General features: G+C 37.8%; 1 protein-coding gene across 2 annotated transcripts in view; it reads right to left on the bottom strand.

Annotated features, from left to right (window-relative positions):
• Window positions 1-31: 31 nt before the first annotated feature.
• Window positions 32-21,330, bottom strand: part of NAA25 (N-alpha-acetyltransferase 25, NatB auxiliary subunit) — a 64,779-nt gene continuing 43,480 nt past the window's right edge. For both annotated transcript variants that reach the window (XM_070399979.1, XM_070399980.1), the window contains 9 exons: window positions 20,078-20,229; window positions 18,741-18,866; window positions 16,136-16,379; window positions 14,166-14,289; window positions 12,986-13,051; window positions 11,525-11,622; window positions 10,383-10,493; window positions 8,167-8,313; window positions 32-4,336 (listed from right to left, as the gene is read on the bottom strand). In XM_070399979.1, the coding sequence (XP_070256080.1) occupies window positions 4,214-4,336; window positions 8,167-8,313; window positions 10,383-10,493; window positions 11,525-11,622; window positions 12,986-13,051; window positions 14,166-14,289; window positions 16,136-16,379; window positions 18,741-18,866; window positions 20,078-20,229 (1,191 nt within the window). In that variant the 3' untranslated portion in view covers window positions 32-4,213. The remainder of the gene's footprint in view (window positions 4,337-8,166; window positions 8,314-10,382; window positions 10,494-11,524; window positions 11,623-12,985; window positions 13,052-14,165; window positions 14,290-16,135; window positions 16,380-18,740; window positions 18,867-20,077; window positions 20,230-21,330) is intronic.

Below are 21,330 nucleotides of genomic sequence, written 5' to 3'. Positions count from 1 at the left end.
GTGTTCCCGAAGCATAAACTCCTAAAGTAAGTTAGGCATCCCACAAATAATTTTTATTAAGTATTTGGCTTACAGTTGCTTACCTCCACTTGTATGACATACTGGTACATGTCTGCATTAAACAGTGATAGCATCTAAAAAACAGGGAACATGAAAAAAATATAACCCTGAGCCCACCTTTTGGGAAAAGTTAAAAATGGCATTGAAGTATATCCAAGTACTCACCTTTTGCTAAAGAAAAATAACAGTGGGATGGAAGCAGGCAAAAACTGACTTCTCGGTGCTCAAATAAGAGCACTTAATAATCACCGAACAGACAAAAAGGAAACTTGAGGAAAAACAAACAGCTCCTTTCCACTGTGTCAGTGCAGCAGAATAAACTAGGTCTTCACCTGTGGATTCACGTCCTCTTGGATGTCACGTCATCAACGTGTCTGCAAGCCTCCAGTTAACTTCCCACCAAATTTGGAATCACATTCCTTCCCCTGGCCTCAAAGTCCTTATTGCTCTGATCCCCACTCTACTCAAACCCTACCTCTCTCTTTCCACTAAGTCCCAGCTACTTGAGCCCCCCTTTTTTTTTCCAGTCACTGGCACATGCTTAGCTGTTTGCTGCCTTGGGGCCTTTGCACTTGCATTCCTTTTTCCATGGCTGACTCTTCCTCATTCAAATCAGATGGTGGCACTCAAAGCATCCTCTCAGACCCAGTTTATCACATACCCTGATTTATTTTATTAAACAGAACTTAATTATAAGCTAATATTTCCTGTTACTTTTCCCACCTTAGCCACTAACTAGGATATACGGCAGTGATGGCGAACCTTTTGAGCTCGGCGTGTCAGCATTTTGAAAAACCCTAACTTAACTCTGGTGCCGTGTCACATATAGACATTTTTTGATATTTGCAACCATAGTAAAACAAAGATTTATATTTTTGATATTTATTTTATATATTTAAATGCCATTTAACAAAGAAAAATCAACCAAAAAAATGAGTTCGCGTGTCATAGGTTCGCCATCACTGATATACGGTCTCACTATTATATCAGCAGAGCCTAAAATGGAATGTAGCATGTAGTAAAATAAGTGCTCAATATACATATATTGAATTATTGAATGCTAGCATGCAACGCACTACTTTTAAAGAAAAAGACTAATGGCCTTGGAAAATTTTAAATTCACAAATATTACAATTTTGCTGAGGAACATAACACTAAGTACAAAATTGAGGTGAATTAATACCATTTAAAAGGTAGACAAAAATAATAAAAGGTAGCTTCTAGGAATCTGAACAAAAATGAATGAGGCAGAAATGCCAACTTAAATGCCAACAGTTGTTTATATAAATTAACCCATCCAGTTTAAAGTAGTTTTCCTATGCTTAATTCTGAAAAAGGAAGAATATACTTCCCATTTTAATAAATCACATCAAATAAGTAGGAAGAGTTTCAATAACAAGGCCATAGATACACTGAAACCCCTTTTTATATTAAAAGTTAAAATGAAAGACAAATCCAGATTGAACATAGTGATTGCAAAATATAATGCAATTTGAACAATTAAAATTATGAAAATATACAAAATTGATGGGCAACACAGCTAGGCATTTGTACATTTTTCATTGTTTGGAGAACACTAAAAATTTATCTACCTTTAATCCACATCAGATAAATGATTTAAACCAAATGTTTGCTTTGGAGAGTTTTAACTTAGGATTCTCAGTAGTATAAAAAGCAGTAATTTTTCAGTCTGTAAACAGTAGTCGTGTTTTTCTCCTTTCCTTTTTTAAATAGCAATTTACCACACAAAAACAAAACAAAAAACCCATACAAACCAAAAAACAGCAGCAGCAGCAGCAGCAGTGGGTTATTTAAGAATTCTCTTCAAATACCAATGACATACGATTGTTGGAGAGGTTGCTTTTTACTCATGTAAGAATATATATATATATATATATTTAACTGTACACAATTTATAGTGCATGACAGTTTCCAAAAGAACAGATTAATAAAAGATATTGGCCATTTCTGCATAATTTCATTCTTTTTACAATTTTCTCAAAACGCAAGAGGTTGGCTCTAATTGAAATGCTACGTTTAGTAGGAAAATCAAGTAACAAAGGAAATATAACCTCGACTTAACATTGCCCCTAAAACCCACCGTTTGAGTTTTTAGTAGAGGTCCCAAGCAAGAGACTAGTTAGGTAGACACTGGAGTCACACACTGTCCCTGAGGACCAAGGCCAGCCCACTGAACACACACATGCTAGATTGATCAAGGTCAGTTGAAGACGTTTCAAAGAGCATTTCTACTTTTATGTACAGTATTTTTGGATATTCAAAGAAACATCATTTCAAAAACACATGCCATACACACATAACCCCCTATACACACACAAAATCCCATCTAAACAGGCCGTTTTATGAAATTATGATATGTTGTCATTAAATTACATTTGGAATCAATATTTTCAATTCATCTTGTTGACCAGTTCTTCCTTTGGGGATGAGGTGTGACAGCTGTGGCTACCAACTGACATCAAAAACAGTATTTTCAAATTACTTGATGGACTAAGTTTTCCAACAAGTCTTATTTTAAATGAGTAATGTAGTAATGCAGTAATTTTCTTAAAAATTTCCTTTGGGTTTAAACAGTTATTAATCACCCTATCAAACTGTAAGTCTAAGAAAGTCAAGATGAGGAGACAAAATACAATTGTGTTGCATACAGAGACTTTCCAAGCTCTCATTCAGTTGCTTTTGGAAGAAAAAAGTATCACATTTCACAGAAGTGAGTTGAAAAGGACATTAAGGTCTTCAAGACCAATCCTCCACCAGGTGCTTGAATTTCCTCATCAAATTCATTTCTTTGCTCTTACAAAATTACTAACTTTAACAGTATTTAGGTAACAACAACCAAAAACAGAAGCACAGATTCAAATACAAAAAAAGTTACCAAAGGAATTATATAAACTGTATAACATTTTCAAGAGCAATGTTTATCTTTTCTGTCAGACCTAGTTCAGAAGCTGTAGTCTTCGGGAGCTCCAGGTGAACAACGCGTACACCATCCTGGTCTAATTCTCAAGTTTGTAGTAAACTGAACCTCCAAACCAATGAGAAACATTTCCTTTGCCAACCTAAAACTTAAAAGCCTATGTTAAGTCCATAATACACATTCCTTCCTTCCTTCTCAAACCCCCCACTTAAAAAAACAACACTAAAGTCTTATATCTTTATTTTCAAGCATATATATGGTGTATATATATGTATACACCATATATATGCTTGAAAATATACATATATATGTAAAAACATATACATATACATATATATATATATCTCACAAAACCAATGACATTGGTATTACACTTGCCTGCATAAATTATGTACACTTCTCTTCTTTAAAAGTGATTCCCATCTTTCCCAAAGAGATAAAAGACGAGCTAGTCCTTAGCAGGCTTATGAGTGGTCTGCATTGCTTTCCCCTCCAAACAGCTGCCAGGTAACAGAAGCCTTAGAAGCCTATCTGCGATCTAACTCTCACCCGAGCTAGGATGGGGATGCCTTGACTAACAGGACTATTCAGCCAGAAAATGAGCACCTGTAGTTGTCTGAGTGGTGCCCTTCAGTGGCAGGTGCTTATGCCAAATTTCATCTGAGGCCCTTTGGGTACCTGCCTTGGGTTCTGCAGGAGCCAAGCAGCTGAAGAAGCCTCAAAACCAAACTGCTAATGTGGAAAGAGGGCCTGCTCCAAGTTATGGTCCCCCTATACTTCTCCTTTCTGCTTCCTAAGGGCTCAAAGACCAGACCAAAATGTCCACTGCTATAATGGCAGGGTCATTCAGCTGCTCTGACATCGACGCTTTATGCTTAATTTCTATCACTGCTTTTATAGGACCCTCCTCCACAAGGTGTTCCTGGTGAGAGAAGGGCAGAAGAAAAGTGGGGTTCTCTTGTGGCTGCCATATGCATATGAACATGTATAAAAAAGTGGTCAAACCCAGATGAGGGTCCCGCTTCCGGTATATGTACAATAATTTAATCAGTTGTATACATTTAATACCTAAAAAATTAATTCACGATCAAAGTCCTTCATGCATTTTATGAGGAAGTTCTGGATTCAAATGATGGTCAACCATAAAGATTTTTGCCTGGGAAGATGATATCGTTTTCTGCCATAGCGTCATCAGTGCCTATGGTTCACACTTCCTTAAATTTTTAGTTTCTTTGTGGTCTCAAGTCTTTTTTTCAGCAGCTCCCCAATTTCCAGAAGTGAGTGCAGATAACTGCTTTGCACCTTCCCTTGCACAGTCTTTGAAAACTTTCTCTCTTCCTAAAAAGGAGACAAAAATTAGTGGTCCTGCTCAGAAAGCATTCCCCCAGATAACAGCTCCTCAGCTATAAATCAAAATTACCATTACCTTTGTCTGACTGCAAACTCCATCAGAATAGTGTCATTTTCAATTTCATAAAATGCAAAGGCTAAAGCTCATTACAGATGTGTATTTTTCCATCTGATTTTTCACTGAGACATTCTTTATTTCAAGTAGCCTTTGTCATTAGTTATATGAAGTCAAAAAAACTGACATTTCTAATGAGAAGCTTCCATCAACAAAAGTAGAAAACTGTTACTAGTTTGGACACAACATCACTATTTTCTTATGAGATATACAAGGTGGAAAAAGTGATATTTCTGATTATTAATTTCATCAGAAAAATGTAGAAATTTTATTATTATTATTATTATTATTATTATTATTTTAATCCTAACCCAAGGACATGCTTAGAGAGAGGAAGAGAGGGAGAGTTATGCTCATGTACAATACAGGCATCAAGTTTAACAGTATCATCATTTTTAGTTATAATCAACAAGTCTCTCTCCATATTGAAAAGTCCATGGGTTCTAGGGGCCAAATAACTAAAAAATGAGCAAAGCTTTTCTCAGCCTACTCAGATGTGTGGGTTAAATATTTGCTGCTAATTTGACTTGTGGTAGAGAATATAAAAAACAAAGGGGATGGAGTATTCAAACACAGTAAGGAGGTTGACTAAGAACTGGTTAGGTTTACATGAAGTTGGCAGTGTTCCAAAGCCTAGAGGAAACCAGGGAAGCACATCTTATGACCCAACAATCTACTATTTGAGATTTAATCTAGCTCAGAAACACAAATGTGCATAAGAAAGTATATACAAATATACACTGAGTGGTCAGATTATTATGACCACCTGACGTTTGTAGGCAAATTAACTATAATTTCACGCTGAAGTTGCTAGAGGGCCAGGCCATTATAAATAGGGAAGCAGGAGGTTTACGACAGTAGAAGTGATTTTTTTCTGAAGATATGGGTAAACAACGCAATTTAACAGCCTTTGAACGTGGGATATATTTGAATGTGAGTGGCTAGATTATTATGACCACCCCATCAGTACTTCGTTGGGCCACCTTTTGCCTTCAATACTGCGACAATTCTTCTTGGCATTGACTCCACGAGATGTTGAAAGGTGATGCGAGGAATCTGACACCATGCCTGATGAATAGCACTGTCCAGTTCTGTGGGATTTGATGGTTGTGGAACCAGCTGCCTGATGGCTCTTTTAACTCCATCCCACAAATGCTCAATTGGATTGAGATCTGGTGATTGTGGGGGCCACCTAAGCATGGAAAAGTCTCCCTCGTGTTCTCGAAACCACTCCTGCACAACACGAGCACCGTGGCATGGCGCATTGTCTTGTTGGAAGAAGCCATCTCCATTGGGATATGCCATCAACATGATAGGATGAACTGGATCAGCAACGATACTTAGGTATGTTGTGCTATTCAGACGTTGTTCCACATGAATCAAAGGGCCCAAGTCATGCCAGGAAAACATGCCCCAAACCATAACACTACCCCCACCAGCTTGAAGGGTTGTATTCATGCATGTGGGGTGCATGCTTTCATGCTGTTTTCGCCAAATTCTCACTCTGCCATCTGCATGATGCAACTGGAAACGTGATTCATCGGACCACATGACTTTTTTCCAATGTTCGATTGTCCAATCCTTGTGTTCCTGTGCGAATTGGAGACGTTTTATCTTGGTAACTGCAGACAGCAACGGTGTTCGAACAGGCCTTTGGCTTCCATATCCCATACGATGCAGTGTACGGCTAATTTGCCTACAAACGTCAGGTGGTCATAATAATCTGGCCACTCCTAATATATATCCCACGTTCAAAGGCTGTTAAATCGGGTTGTTTACCCATATCTTCAGAAAAAAATCATTTCTACTGTTGTGGTAAACATCCTGCTTCCCTATTTATAATGGTCTGGCCCTCTAGCAACTTCAGCGTGAAATTATAGCTAATTTGCCTACAATCGTCAGGTGGTCATAATAATCTGGCCACTCAGTGTATTTCATTCAGTACTGTATGTAAAAGTCAATTATAGAAATACAGTGGGGCCTTGACTTACGAGTGTCCCAACTAACAAGTTTTTTGAGATACCAGCTGTCTCTGGGCCGATTTTTTGCATTGAGTTGATAGAGTAATTTGAGTTAACGAGCTCCTTAACGAGCTCGGTCTCAGAACGAATTAAACTCGTAAGTCAAGGCCCCACTGTAAGCTGAAATAGCCAGTAGTTGTGGTGCATTCATATTGTGAATACTAAACAGCTGTTTAGAAGAACAAGATTGGCCTATATGCATTAGCCTGAACAGATCTCATGAATATAAGATTAAATGCAAAAAAGCCCAGCTTCAGAATAAAATAGAGTGTACCATTTATTTTGAAAACCTAACAGATAGTAGAGTACCTTATAAGTTTATATTAAAACCAGATGGTTTTAAAATGATACATATAATACTGTGTATTTTCTCTATGAATATAAATGAAAGAAGAAAAAAAGACGATCTTGGCATGTAACCAGTTTCAGTGGATTCTCCTAGGAAGGAGGAAAGGGGACCAGGACTGGCAGTGGTAGTCCATAGGACTTCTAGATAATGTTTCCAGTTTAGAAAGGAAGCTGGGGGGGTGGGGGCGGGGGGGGGGGGTTGGGGGGGGAAAGTAACCTAAAGGAAACTGAAGATTTTTTTTTTTTTAACTCAAAAGACAAGTACCCAGCACTATATGGATCCTATATTTGGTGGCTCGTGCTGCTCAGTAATGTAGAATAATTTTAACAAAAGTAAGTAATAAAAGGTCATTGTTGTTTTATTTAATCCTCACTATAATCCTAAAAAGTAGGTATTAATATGATTTCCATTTTATAAAGAAATTAAACCCTAGCCAGTTTGGCTCAGTGGATAGAGTGCCAGCCTGCGAACTGAAGGGTCCCGGGTTCGATTCCAGCCAAGGGCATGTGCCTGGGTTGCGGGCTCGATCCCCAGTGTGGGATGTGCAGGAGGCAGCCAATCGATGATTCTCTCCCATCATAGATGTTTCTATCTCTCTCCCCGCTCTCTCCCTTTCTCTCTGAAATAAAAATATATTTTAAATAAAATAAATAAAAATCTCAAAGATACCCAGCAAAGCCCAACAACATAAAGCAATGTGACATTCATTCAAGTGTGCAATCTTTTAAGACTTTTTTGTTTTTTTAAGAGGTACGGTAATTTTGAGTTTTTGTTTTTCTACATTATTCAGAAAAGGGGATGTGAGTTTCAAATAAAGAATGACTTTGGATTTGGTCTAAAAAGTAAAAAATTAAACAGTTCCAAATCTGTAACTACAAATTTCCAGATTTCCTTATATGTAAAGGTGTACCAAAAGGACAGCAAGTGTCTCTCTTTACTCAAGTGGGCGATAGGAGGCAAGAATCCTATCTGGGGTGTACCTACTTCTTTAGATTCACTCGGTTCCCAAGTGCCTGGGAGTCTTAAAGTCTAATGGCAGATATAATTGTGTCATAGAAACACAGAAGAGGGAGAGGTGGGAATGGTTCTGGATAGTGGGCCTGGGACTGATTGGAGGCTGGGGACTGGGGGACAAGGGGGTTGGAAATAAAGGAGGGGAAATGCACCACCCATACTCTCACCCCCACCGATACAACAAACTACTACTGCAGTCACCTTCTAATCAGAATTCCTGTAAGGGGAGAATGATGAATTGAAAATTAACATGTCCTTACGATAGAGAACATTTCAATATTTCTTTATAACTTATTACTGATTGCCTACATTCTCTTACCAATGAGAGAGAAGTGTCTTCTAAAATAAGTTCTTCAAGTTTAAGTGCAATTAGATGTGTTTCAAGCCCTTTAATATGATCCACAACATTGGAAATTAAAGTCTGAAGCCCAGTAACATAGTCTTGAAAACTGGTAAAGACAGGTGGCTGAAAAAAACATTTTAAAAAGTTGAAAGATTATCAAACATATTCCTTGTACTTACATCATTTAAGCTATATTAATTTCATACTATAGCATTACTTAATGCTATTAACAATAATAGGAATGGATACAGTTTTGATATTAACAGTCTTGAAACCCATAGTATATTTAATTGCCACCAAATAATGCTAACTCAGCAACAATGACGTAAGCATTCTTTTAAAATGAGATTTTAATTCACCCTGGTGAACTAGAGATGAAATTCCAATAGAAAAATATCTTAGCCATTACTCAACTTTGAATTGAGAATCTCCTGGAACACTAAAGGAGATGAGAGGACCCCAAGACTTCATTTCTTCTCTTTTATGTCTTTGAGATTTCCTCTAATAGAAAAATGATGGGAGACTACAGTCAAGAAAATTCTGCCCTAGCTGGTTTGGCTCAGTGGATAGAGCATCGACCTGCGGACTGAAGGGTCCCAGGTTCGACTCCGGTCAAGGGCACATGCCTGGGTTGTGCGCTCAATCCCTAATAAGGAGCGGGCAGGAGGCAGCCGATCAATGATTCTCTCTCATCATTGATGTTTCTCTCTCTCTCTCTCCCTCTCCCCTTCTCTCTGAAATGAATAAAAAAATATATTTTAAAAAAAAGACCAATGACAAACTGGAAGAAACGGAATCGTCTGTGATAAAGGATTAATAACACTATTATATTATTAAGAGTCCAATAGGTCAGACTATATCAAAAGGTAAAATATGACTACCACAATAGGAAACTTGGGCAACGACAGAACAAAAAATATAGCAAAGAAATCCCAGCAATACATCATACAATTTAAAACACAGATAAATGCAAGAAAACCAGCCAATCAAGCTTTTCACTCAAGAAGCAGTCTTTGAAGGTTCAACATCAATAGAAATTATTAAATGCAGATCAGAAAAAAAGGAATAGTAATGTTTGCCTATCATAGTGATGGCGAACCTTTTGAGCTCGGCATGTCAGCATTTTGAAAAACCCTAACTTAACTCTGGTGCCGTGTCAGATAGAAATTTTTTGATATTTGCAACCATAGTAAAACAAAGATTTATATTTTTGATATTTATTTTATATATTTAAATGCCATTTAACAAAGAAAAATCAACCAAAAAAATGAGTTCGCGTGTCACCTCTGACACGCATGTCATAGGTTCGCCATCACTGGCCTATCAGATGGGTAAGGGTACAGATACACTCAACACTGTTGTGGAATGTAAAAATGTACATACATAGTAACTTTAGATCTATGAGATATCGTAAGAAAATATTATAATCTTTGTGTATATGTCCATATTTTAATAAAAGCATAATTTATAATATTTAAAAATTAGAACCAACCAAATATTCATCAATGGGAATAAGTTATGGTGGTGTATTAATATGACCGGATAGTATATAACCATTAAAGGTAATGAGATACATATATATTAACTGAAATGAAATGTCAGTAAATGTCATTAAATAAAAAACAAAAACAAACCAATAGTTGCAAAACCTACAGAGCATGATTCTGGTTTGTTTGCAGTGGCTGTCACTGCTTGGTGGGAATATGGATGATCTTCACTTTATTTACACCGTTAGGTTATTTAGATGATCATAAAAATAGGAAAGTTATTTTTATTTTTGGAATTAGAAAAGCAACAACTACAAAATCCACAAAATCCAAATACCAAAAAGCTATTTAACAAGTTCTAGGACTGTAGGCCTCCATTAACACAGAGAGTAACAGAGCCAACTCTAATCTATCCTTCCAGACTTTGTACTCATGACTGTTAAATTATCTTAAACACAGTGAATGAAGGGGCAGGGGAGATGAGAGAGTGAAACAAAACAAATGCGCAAACTGTGAAAGTGATGAGACTAGGTAAGGCTATTTGGGTGTCATTATACTAGTATTTCAATGTGCCTGTAGGGGTATAATTTTTTTTTTAAGTTGGGGAAAGAAAATAAATGCATATAGGACCCTAAGGTCTCACAACATGCAGGAAAACAAAAAGCAGCATGCAGCCAGATTATTACTTGTATTTTCTGTTATTACCATGATGATGCTGGTTTCTTTTTTCTTCTTTTTCTTTTTCTGTAAATTTAATTTGTATGGTCGCAGGACACTCTCACAGTAACTGGACACCCACAGAATAATAGAAATAGTCTGAAAGAGGAAAAATTAAAAACTCATGAATAACGATTACACTCAAGATATCAATCAGGAACAGTTAAATGTAATGGATTAAATAAATAAATTGACAGTTGTTCTAAGCAAATCCCTTCCATTTCTCCTCCAACTCTCCATTCTCTAATGTCAATGGTCACCACATTAATCCAGGCCTTCATCATCTCCAGCTTAAATACAGCTTAAATCTTTATCCTTTCTTCAGGCTCCACTTGATCCTATTTCCTTTCTCTTGCCTATTGGAAGTGAGAATCTATTAACATCCTTTTCACTCAAGTGAAAAGTCCAAATTCCTAAACATGGAATCCAAAGGTTCTTTACAATATGTCTCTTTCCACCCCCCTCTTCAGCCAAGTAAGATACTACCTTACCTGCAAACCTTAACTTAAATATATATGGAGAATCTCCCCAGTTGGTCAGCACATATCCTGTTTGTTAGATGTTTGTATGTCTTGTTCTATACTATAGTGCACACATGTACATATACATGCAATTATTATTCATTCATTCAGTCAGTGTATTATAGGCACTTATAATGTGGCAGTCACCAGAACAGAGAATACTACCCTCAGAAAGTCTACAGACTAGTAGGAGAAGAAAAGAAAGAAAAAAAAAATGCCACAGAAATTACAGAAAAGATGTTATCAGTGTTTGTGATACATCCTCCTCTCAGCTAAAAGAAGGAGAGTTTTGATATATCAGCTCCTGGATCATCCTTCATAATGCAGAATCTCAGTAATTAGAGAACAGCCCGACAAATAAAAGAAGCTGGAGGAATTAATTTAAACTACATAATAGCTGAGTCAACAAGGAAAATGAACAGAAAACAGCTAGATTTGGAGTGGATCAGAAATCTTTCAAGATGATTACATTGTTTTTCAATTAACAAAAGGCAGGGGTGAGGGATTAAATTACAGGTCTAGGGTGCCTATTATCTGTTCATTTTTGAAAAATTAATCCTTCAGACAATAGAGAACAATCTAGTTTTTTAGGAAAAAAACAAAACATACCTCAACAAAGAAGACCAGATTTTCTAAAAGAGTAGGGTGTGTTTTCAAGTTACCATCTTTAATTTCTAATAGATCACCTTTACATTTACTGAAGACATCTAAAAACAGAAAAATATTTCATAGTTTTATTCAGCCCTTGTTTCATGTTATTCTTAGGAACACAATGTACAATCTACTAGAGAATAAACAAATATTAAAGCTTAATCAAGAAAGCCTCCCATCCACACACAATAAACCAAATACCAAAGAATATCTATGATAAGCTCTTTTAAAAGCCACACGACTATTGATCTATTGTCTTTAAAATATAAAAGGTAGCTTTATAAATTACATATTCTAGTGTCTGAGCCTTTTCACAAATAGGCTACTGGCACAATAAAATTAAGATTCCCAGTGAATAATTTAGAAGAACTTGTGCCATTAAGGGCACGGTAGAAATGCACCTTCATAACAAATACCACATTTAATTCTTATAATCTTGATCATCTTTTAATTCTCATTCTTCATTTGGGCAATAAAATTAAAAACTGTTTAGAATCCTGAGGAGAAAGTCCCTTATAGATTTAAAATGCTTATGTGTATCCTTTTACCAAATAATTCCATTTCTAGGAATTTAATCACAAGAAAATACTCAATAAGTATCCAAACACTTGTGTTTCAGGATGTTCATTTCAGCATTCTTATATATATGCTGTTATAAATACTGCTACAAATAACTCAAGTGTATATTATGTATTTGATGGAGGGAAGCATAAACAAATTTGGTACAATGATAAAAAAAAAAAACCGTGGAATATTATGCAATCATTAAAATGAATGGAGTGTACATGTAACTGAAATGGTAAGATATCCAAGATAATAGCAAATTATAGTCAGAAAAGCATGTTATACCTTTTCATATGTTAAAGACAATTACTACTATGTATTTCCATATATACATGTATGGGCAGTTTGGGTGGTTTCTAGGTATATAGACTTTAAAGTGTCAACAGTTCTTACTCTGAGGGGATGGGGCTGGCAACGGGGGAAAGACCATACATAGCTGTGTACTATTTATATAATAGGTATCTATGGCTTTTGTAATAAAACCTTTTAAAGTTAAAAGCACATCTTAAACATATCAAAAGTATGCATTACTTTCAAATCCTCTTGCAAGTTCTAACTTAAAAAAAATGAGCTATGCCGAAACCGGTTTGGCTCAGTGGATAGAGCGTCGGCCTGCGGACTGAAAGGTCCCAGGTTCGATTCCAGTCAAGGGCATGTACCTGGGTTGCAGGCACATCCCCAGTGGGAGATGTGCAGGAGGCAGCTGATCGATGTCTCTCTCATCGATGTTTCTAACTCTCTATCTCTCTCCCTTCCTCTCTGTAAAAATCAATAAAATATATTTAAAAAAAAAAAAAAAAAGAGCTATTATCAGACAATCAGATACAAAAGGGGACACACAGTAAGAACACTTACCTTTTAACTGTTCTAGTAAAGACTTAAGAATATTCTCTACTCGCTCCTGGATCTCTACTGTATCCTCTAAAATTGAAAAACAATGAAAAACGTTCATTTTTTTTTTTTTTTTTAGCAAGCTCAATACCTGCAAGCCACATGTAGGCAAAGACATTCTTTTTTCTTAAGAGACAGAGAGACAGAGACAAATGAAAGGAAAAGAAAAGAAAAACTGAGAAAAGATAAAGGAAAAGATTTCTAGTCTAGGAGGACTAGAAATCTGTGTGTTTCAAATACTCCAAATGACAGGACAGGAAGTACAAACCTTATGATTCAGAAGGAAAAAAAACACACCACAGCCTATAGAATATTTGTGATTCTCACTGGTTTTAGAGCTTAGAAAGAAACTTTTCTCCACAAAGTTGTAAATTTCTTTTTTATTTTTAAAGAATAGTTTATTGCACAGCTGGCAACCTATGAACCAAGAGGTCACGGTTCCATTCTCAGTCAAGGGCACATGCCCAGGTTGCAAGCTCGATGCCGAGGTTGCAAGCTCGATCCCCAGTGTAGGTTATGCGGGGAGGCAGCCAGATCAATGATTCTCTCTCACCATTGATGTGTGTATGTATATGTATGTATGTGTATGTGTGTGTGTGTGTGTGTGTGTGTGTATGACATATATACGATAATTTATCCATTTTTAAAGAGAAAAAGGAAAGGGAGAAAGAGAGAGAAACACCAATGCGAGAATGCAACATCGATCAGTTGTCTCCTGTACGCCCCCACCAGGGATTGAGCTCACACCCGGGGATATGCCCTAGATTAGGAATCTAAAAGGTAACCTCCTAGTGCACAGGATGATGCCCAACCAACTAAACCACACCAGCCAGGGCTAAGGGCTTCATTTTTAAACAAAGAATTCAATCTGAAATCTAAAAACAGTGTAACAAATCAAGAATTTATTCAGCTTTTGAACTTAGTAAGATTTCAAATATGGAAAGGACTTAAACTTCTAAAATATTACTTTATAACCTTTGAATGTACTTCCCTGTAAGCCAGACATTTCTAGAACAGCTTCCAGCTTCCATCCCCTTTAAATTTTTCCAAATAGTGAGTTATAGATATTCTGTCGCATTTACTAAGTGCAATGTTGCAATGACAAAGACCCCCACTAAATAGACTCATGCAAACATACACTTACCTAAACCATTGGTATCCAGCTCATAAATATCACAAACAAGATAAAAAGAACTGGTCTGACACTGAGAACAGCCAGAATTAAGGAATCCACCCATTCTGGTAGGCACAGGACCAAGGAAAGGATACTGAAAAAGAAAGGAATAAAGTGATGTTCTTTAAATTCATACAAAATAAGAAAACAAATGGCTGTAACTAATGGATAAAAATCTATCTTAGTGATTAAGTTACAAACCACTGATCAGCAAACTATAGTAACCGCCGCCCCCCCCCCCCCCCACCCCGCCTCTTTATCCACAGGGAATACATTCCAAGACCCCAGTGGATGCCTGAAACTATGGATACTATCAAACCCTGTATATACTATTTTTTTCCTATACACACATACCTATGATAAAATTTAATTATAAGTCAGACAAGAGATTAATAACTAAAATAAAATAGAAAAATTATAACAATATAACAATGAAAGTTAAGTGAATGTGGTCACTTGTTTTAAGGAACTCCTTGCTTAAGTCTTAGTATAAGATCAGTGCTTTTGGGAACAACACATTGCCAGCAATCAAAACATGTATTTTGCATTAAAAAAAAAACAAAACACAAAAAAACATGTATTTTGCTTATGTCTTCCACCCATAAATTTAAGCCTTTTCTACCTTAACTAAGCACTTACCACACACTGTGGACATAACTTTTGCAATTTGCGGTGCAACAGAAAAATAGCACAAATTTCTTTTTTCTTCTTCACAATTTTATGGATGGAAGATTGGTTCTTACTGTAGATCTTAGCAACCTCAGCATAAGACTTTTTTTCTTTCCTTATTAAATTGTGAACTTTCATCTTTTCACTGAAAAGGAAGCACTTTATGGCTTCTCTTTGGCATTTCCAAATTGCCAGCATCACTACTCTGTGCTTTGGGACTATTAAGTAAAATAAGGGTGACTTAAAAACAAGCAGTGCAATACCCTGTTAACCAAGGCAGCTCTAAGTGACTGAAGGGCAGGTAGTGTATACAGTGTGGAAATGCTGGACAAAGAGGTGATTCACATTCCAGGTAGGATGGAGCGGGATGGAGCAGGACAGTGTGAGTGTGCTACTCAAAACATCAAGCAATTTAAAACTTGTAAGTTGTTTATTTCTAGAAATTTCCATTTAATATTTTCAGACTGTGTTTGACTGCAGGTAACCAACCATACCTGTGGAAAGCATAACCAAGAGTAAAAGGGGACTGTGATAACAACTACATCATTATAGAGAAAATAGATAGCTATTAAAAATGTGTCATCACACTGCCTGGCTGGCGTGGCTCAGTGGTTGAACGTCAACCTATGAACCAGAAGGTCAGGGTTCGATTCCCAGTCAGAGCACATGCCTGAATTGCAGGCTCGATCCCCAGTAGGGATCGTGCAGGAGGCAGCCAATCAATGATTCTCTCTCATCATTTATGTTTTTCTCTCTCTCCCTCTCCCTTCCTCTCTGAAATCAATAAAAATATATATTTTTTAAATTTACCATCACAGCCCTGGCCAGTGTGGCTCAGTTGGTTGGAGCATTGTCCCATACACTGAAAGGGTTCGATTCCTGATCAGGGCACATATCTACTAGATGGCAGGGTCTATCCTTGGTCAGGGCCCATAGGGGAGGCAACCCATCGATATTTCTCTCACACATTAATGTCTGTCTGTCTCTGTCTCTCTTGCCCTCCTTCTCCCTTCTCTCTAAATATAAATGAATGTGTCCTCGGGTAAGGATTAAAAAATAATTTACTATCACCAAAAAAAGCTATTTTGCTTTTCCTCACTTTCCAGCTTGGATATTGAGACAGCCTCTACAATTGCCCAAGTTTGTAATATTTGCCTTTTTCCTACAAATGTCATAAACTGGGACAAAATTCTGTTTCTTACGATTCACCCACCCAAATTCATATTATTAAAAAGATAGTCATAAATTACTGAAGCTTCGATAGTATATACCTGAATTTCCTTCTCAATAAATCGCTTTCCTGTCTCCAGGGCCAACTCCAGCTGTTGAAGGAGCAAACGAAGAATATCAACCCTGGAGGCTACACCGTTCTCAGTGGTCTTCTCCGAGTTCTTTGGTTCCACAGGGTGGTTAAGACTTGGGAGTCCACTGATCAGCCTCAATGTTAAGGAACGGATTCTTAACCACATGGTCTCTTCCTCCAAGGAAAGTTTCTTATGCTCTTCAGAAACATCCCTTTAAAAAAATCCCCAAACCATCCCTTTTACTAAATGTGTTTGTTGCCTTTAAATCTTTCAAAGTTAACTTTCATCAGACAAGATGCCTTTGAGTGGTCCCGGCTTTCATTTACTAGCTGAATGATCTTAGACAAACCAAAATCATCCAAGTCCCATTTAGGTATCCATAAACGGGAATGACAACCTACCTAACAGGTTATTTTCCCCTTAACTGAGACTTTTCTGATAATACAATTCAAATGACAGAAAAGTAAAAAGGAGAAGAAAAATGCCCTGATAACCAAGCATCCACCATATTAACAAACTTATAGATTTCAGATTTTTGCAATACAGGGGTACTAAAAGTATGCAACTAAAAGTACTTATACAATTTATTTTAAGCAAATAACACAGGTTTACAGTATTCATACTATTTTCCAAACTGCATCTTTTAATGATAGAATGTGTAGAAAAGATTAACATAGCAAGCCTGAGGCTATTTAGAAGAGCCTGCTTGTAAGGGTAGCTCTTGGCTGATGTCTGAAAACTTGATACTTCAACCAATCTCTAAATGACAAGAGTGGCTCACTGTGCCTAGACTGTATAAGCCTATTGTTAATGGTGAACACCTGTTTTCCTTCTGGGAATCTAGAATGTTGGTACATGCTACACAAAGCATACCTAAACCTTGGGCACCAACTCTCTAATGGGCTTCTCTAAGCAGAAACATTGCACACTCAATACTGTATTTTCCGTGGCTAGAGAAAGGAGCGTGTGTGATAGGGCACCTCCCAGGAGGGAGAGGACATTGGAAGTCTGTTCATGGAATTCTCCAGATTCCACCTGTATGTTTTTCCCTTGGTGATCCTGTCATGTATCCTTTTATTATAATAAACTTTAGCTGTGAGAACAAGGATATGTTGAGTCCCATGAGTCCTTGCAAAACACTAAATGTGTTCTTGGCAATCCCCAAGTCGCAGTATATTCAGAACTACCTCATAGACATATCTCTGCACAACCTATTTCCTTAGGTTCCACTTTCCTAGAAGCAGATCTGCTGAACTAAATAGTATATGGATTTTTCAATCTTGATACATATACACATCACTAAAATTCCTGGTTAGGGAAAGTTATATAAAGTTTCACCCCCATGTAAACGTACAAAAACGATTTTCCCCACCACCTTGCTGAGCACAGTATTAATCCTTTTTATCTTTATCTGACAGGTTAAAATATTTTTACTGCTGGCCCTCGCCGATTTGGCTCACTGGATGGAGCGTCGGCCTGGGGACTGAAGAGTCCCGGGTTCGATTCCAGTCAAGGGCATGTACCTTGGTTGCAGGCACACCCCCAGTAGGGAGTGTGCAGGAGGCAGCTGATCGATGCTTCTCTCTCATCGATGTTTCTAACTCTCTATCCCTCTCCCTTCCTCTCTTTAAAAAATCAATAAAATATATTTTTTAAAAATATTTTTACTGCTGTAAGATACATTTCTTTGAATTTCCTGTTAAGCCATTTACCCAATTAGTTTTTTAGTTATCTTCTTCTTAGTTCTCTCTATATATGAAGGCTATTAATATATATAAAGAGCCCTGATCTTCATGATCTAGTGATTAAAGCATTGGCCAACACACCAGAGGGTCGTGGTTTGCAGGTTCTATCCCAGGCCTCAGGTTCTATTCCTGCATGCAGGAAGCAGCCAATCAATGTGTCTGTCTCACATAGGTGTTTCATACTCTCTCCCTCCTCTCTCTCTCTGCCCCTCCCCGCTCCCTTCCACTCTCTCTAAAAAAAACTCAATGGAAAAAATATCCTCAGGTGAGGATTAACAAATACATACACACACACACACACACACACACACACACATATATATACACATACATACACACACACACACACACACACATATATACACACACACATATATATATTTTATACTTTCTGATAAGCTGATATATATATGAAGAAACTTACCAACTTACCACATATCCTTAGAACTTGTTAACAAATTTACTTCTATATAGAGGGCTAATATTTGCAAAGGTTAAATCTTTTGTTTCCAGATTTGATGTAATGCTAAGAAAGGCTTTCCCTAACCATTTTTATTTTATTTTATATTTTCTTCTAGAATGTCTAAGAAGTTTTAACGTAATCTTTAATCTATCTAGAGTCTGTTTGCACAGATGCTGTGAAGGACCTAACTTTTAATCCCAATATAGGGGTGAGATTTATTTTCTTTCTTTGGTTTACCTATATTTTCTGATCCCTACAATAAACATGTTATTATATTTGTGTAAAAAGGTTTAAAAAAAACCCAATTCTTAGATTCATTCTAATTCTTTAAAAATAAATTGCTTGGGGGGGTACTTCCAGTTACCTATCTTTTGGATCCCAGCTGAAGAAAACATTTAAGTCTCTGTTGTCTCGCAAGGCTTCCCATGGAATGTCGTCTTCTTCTGGCCGAAGATTCATCGACTTTATACTTTCTGCTAAGCTGATTGATCTGTGGTATATAAAATATATTTATGTATTATTGAAGTTATAAACCAGCCATAAAAACATATTAGCTAGGACTTTGTTTTATTAGCAAGGAAAGGGGGAAGGATTTTTATTAAGAAGTAAAGGCTCGCCCTAGCTCGTTTGGCTCAGTGGATATAGCATCAACCTGCGAACTGAAAGGTCCTGGGTTTGATTCCGATCAAGGGCACGTGACCGGATTTCGGGTTCAATCCCCTGTAGGGGGCGTGCAGGAGGCAGTCGATAAATGATTCTCATTGATTTTTCTATGTCTCACTCTCCTTCCCTCTCTGAAGTAGATAAAAATATATATTTTTTTAAAAAGTAGTAAAGGCTCATAGAAGGTGAAAGAGAACCAAGCACCGATCATGCCAGCTTGAGTATGGAAGCCCAACCAAAACAAAGTGGATCCCTGAAATCCCGTGTGTGCAGGGATCCTTATAAACACAATATCGCCCAGAGCCTAGATGGCTTCTGTATGGAAGCTGGCAGTACTCTCTCATTCTCATGACATATATCAAGTTATCTTCACCTTTCTTCCCTGCATCCCCTTCTATTTTCTCCTTCCCCCCCGCCCCATTTTTCCTTAGCTTAAACCTGTTAATGTCACCCATGAGTCCATTAAAGGCTCTCAGCATTTGATCTTATCCCTTAGTTCCTTTGTAGTTCTTATGGAATTCTATATAATAAAAGCCTAATATGCAAACTGTTCGACTGGGAGTTCAACCACTCGCTATGATGTGCTCTGACAACCAGGGGGTGGTGTGGAACATGGCAGGCGTCGGTGATGCAGAGCTGGCAGCAGTGGAGGTGCTGCCAGCCCCAATGGGCCCCAATGAGAGCAGGACTGCAGCAGGATGGTAGAGCAGGTGAGCAGGCAGTGCCAGGCCAAGGTGGGTGCAAGCAGGGGCCCAATCACCCCGCCGATCGCCCCACAGACTGCAGGGCTGGAGTGCGGGCCTCCGCACAGCTCCCAGGCCCTGAAGGAGCCAGGCGCAGGACCTGGTCCCAATCGATCACCCCTCACCCCGCAGGCGGGATGGTGGAGCAGGTGATGGAGCACCAGGCCACGGCAGGGTGCCAGGCGGGGCTGCAGGGCTGCGAGGCTGGGGGCATAAGCAGGGGCCGGATCCCCACAGGCCACCCTGAGAGACCCCACTCATATATGAGTTCATGCACCGGGCCTCTAGTACTTACATATTTGCTTCAAGTAGAAGGTCTAACAACATCCGTTCAGTACGGACTTGTGCAAAATGAAGAGAATTATTCAGCCTGTTCCTAAAAGCGATAAACTCTGGGATCTTCTCAAATGCACCATATTTGTAAGCTTGAATAATATATTCTGAGGTCTGGGAAGGAAAGACATTACCTTGGTATAAATATTTCACAGGTCAGACAATGAAGGCAAACATTGCCAGCCAAAATTTAAAAAAAAAAACACAACAAACCCTCAAACTAAAATTAAGTAAGATGTTGAACCTACTCTTTAAAGGCCTTGGTCACCAAGTAGACTATCAGCTTTTTAAAACATTATTTTCCTTCTTTCCTCTACCAGAGTCAAATGTCTTCTTTACTAATATTACCACTGGTAATACCCAGCTGTTGCTGCCACCATACAAACTTTTTATTAGCAATTTTGTCTTTCAATTCAACAGGACTGGAGGTTTGTTACACCAAATCAGTCAAAAATTTGGTCTGTGCCATTGTGGAAGGGATATTACGCCATGTTTTTCTGCATCTAAGACAAACTGTTTTATACAAAGGTTCCAAAACACTAGAATAATATAACAACCCTACCAACACCACCCCCCAAAAAATCACTCTCCTTCAGAAAAAAAGGCTGCTGCTTGGTTTTATTTATTTCTAAATACAATACCACAAACATAGGACATGTATTATATCAGGATAGAAATAAGGCGCCAAACAAAAGACCTAAAAAACTCATGTCATAATCTGTTCTGAGAACAGAAAGACTTCAAGAACCAGACTACCTGTCCATCCAAACTACCTAAGACCTTTGCTGGAAAAATACATAAACAAGTAAGTGAAGGCAACACTCACCACATCTGCTTTAATTTAGATTAATATGCATTTACAGATGAAACATTGTAAACAGAGGCAAGATAAAGAATTCTCAACAGAAATTCTGGCACAACAGAACAAAATCTCAAGGAAGAACATTTCATAGGTGGACCTATGCCAACAGGATTAGAAGTCAGGAGGGCACCCCTTTGGACCAAGGAAAGTGTGAAGTTCAAAGCTGATGTCTACCCTAAAAAATCCTTTCTAGATCCTTTCCAGTCTGTTTGGCATAACCTCAATCTGCTTTACCCCCATCTCCATAACGTTCCAATTATCTGCCCAATAGGAAAATAGGCCAATAGTTCACAACATACCCTCTGATACACAGCCTCGCAGGGTTCATTTCAGGCCGCGGGATTGCGCCACGG

Source organism: Myotis yumanensis, unplaced genomic scaffold (assembly GCF_028538775.1).
Source record: "Myotis yumanensis isolate MYYU_CA2020_CCGP unplaced genomic scaffold, mMyoYum1.0.hap1 SCAF_19, whole genome shotgun sequence".
NCBI lineage: Eukaryota > Metazoa > Chordata > Mammalia > Chiroptera > Vespertilionidae > Myotis > Myotis yumanensis.
The sequence above is the reverse complement of the archived record's forward strand: the minus strand, read 5'-3'. Positions and strand labels throughout refer to the sequence as shown.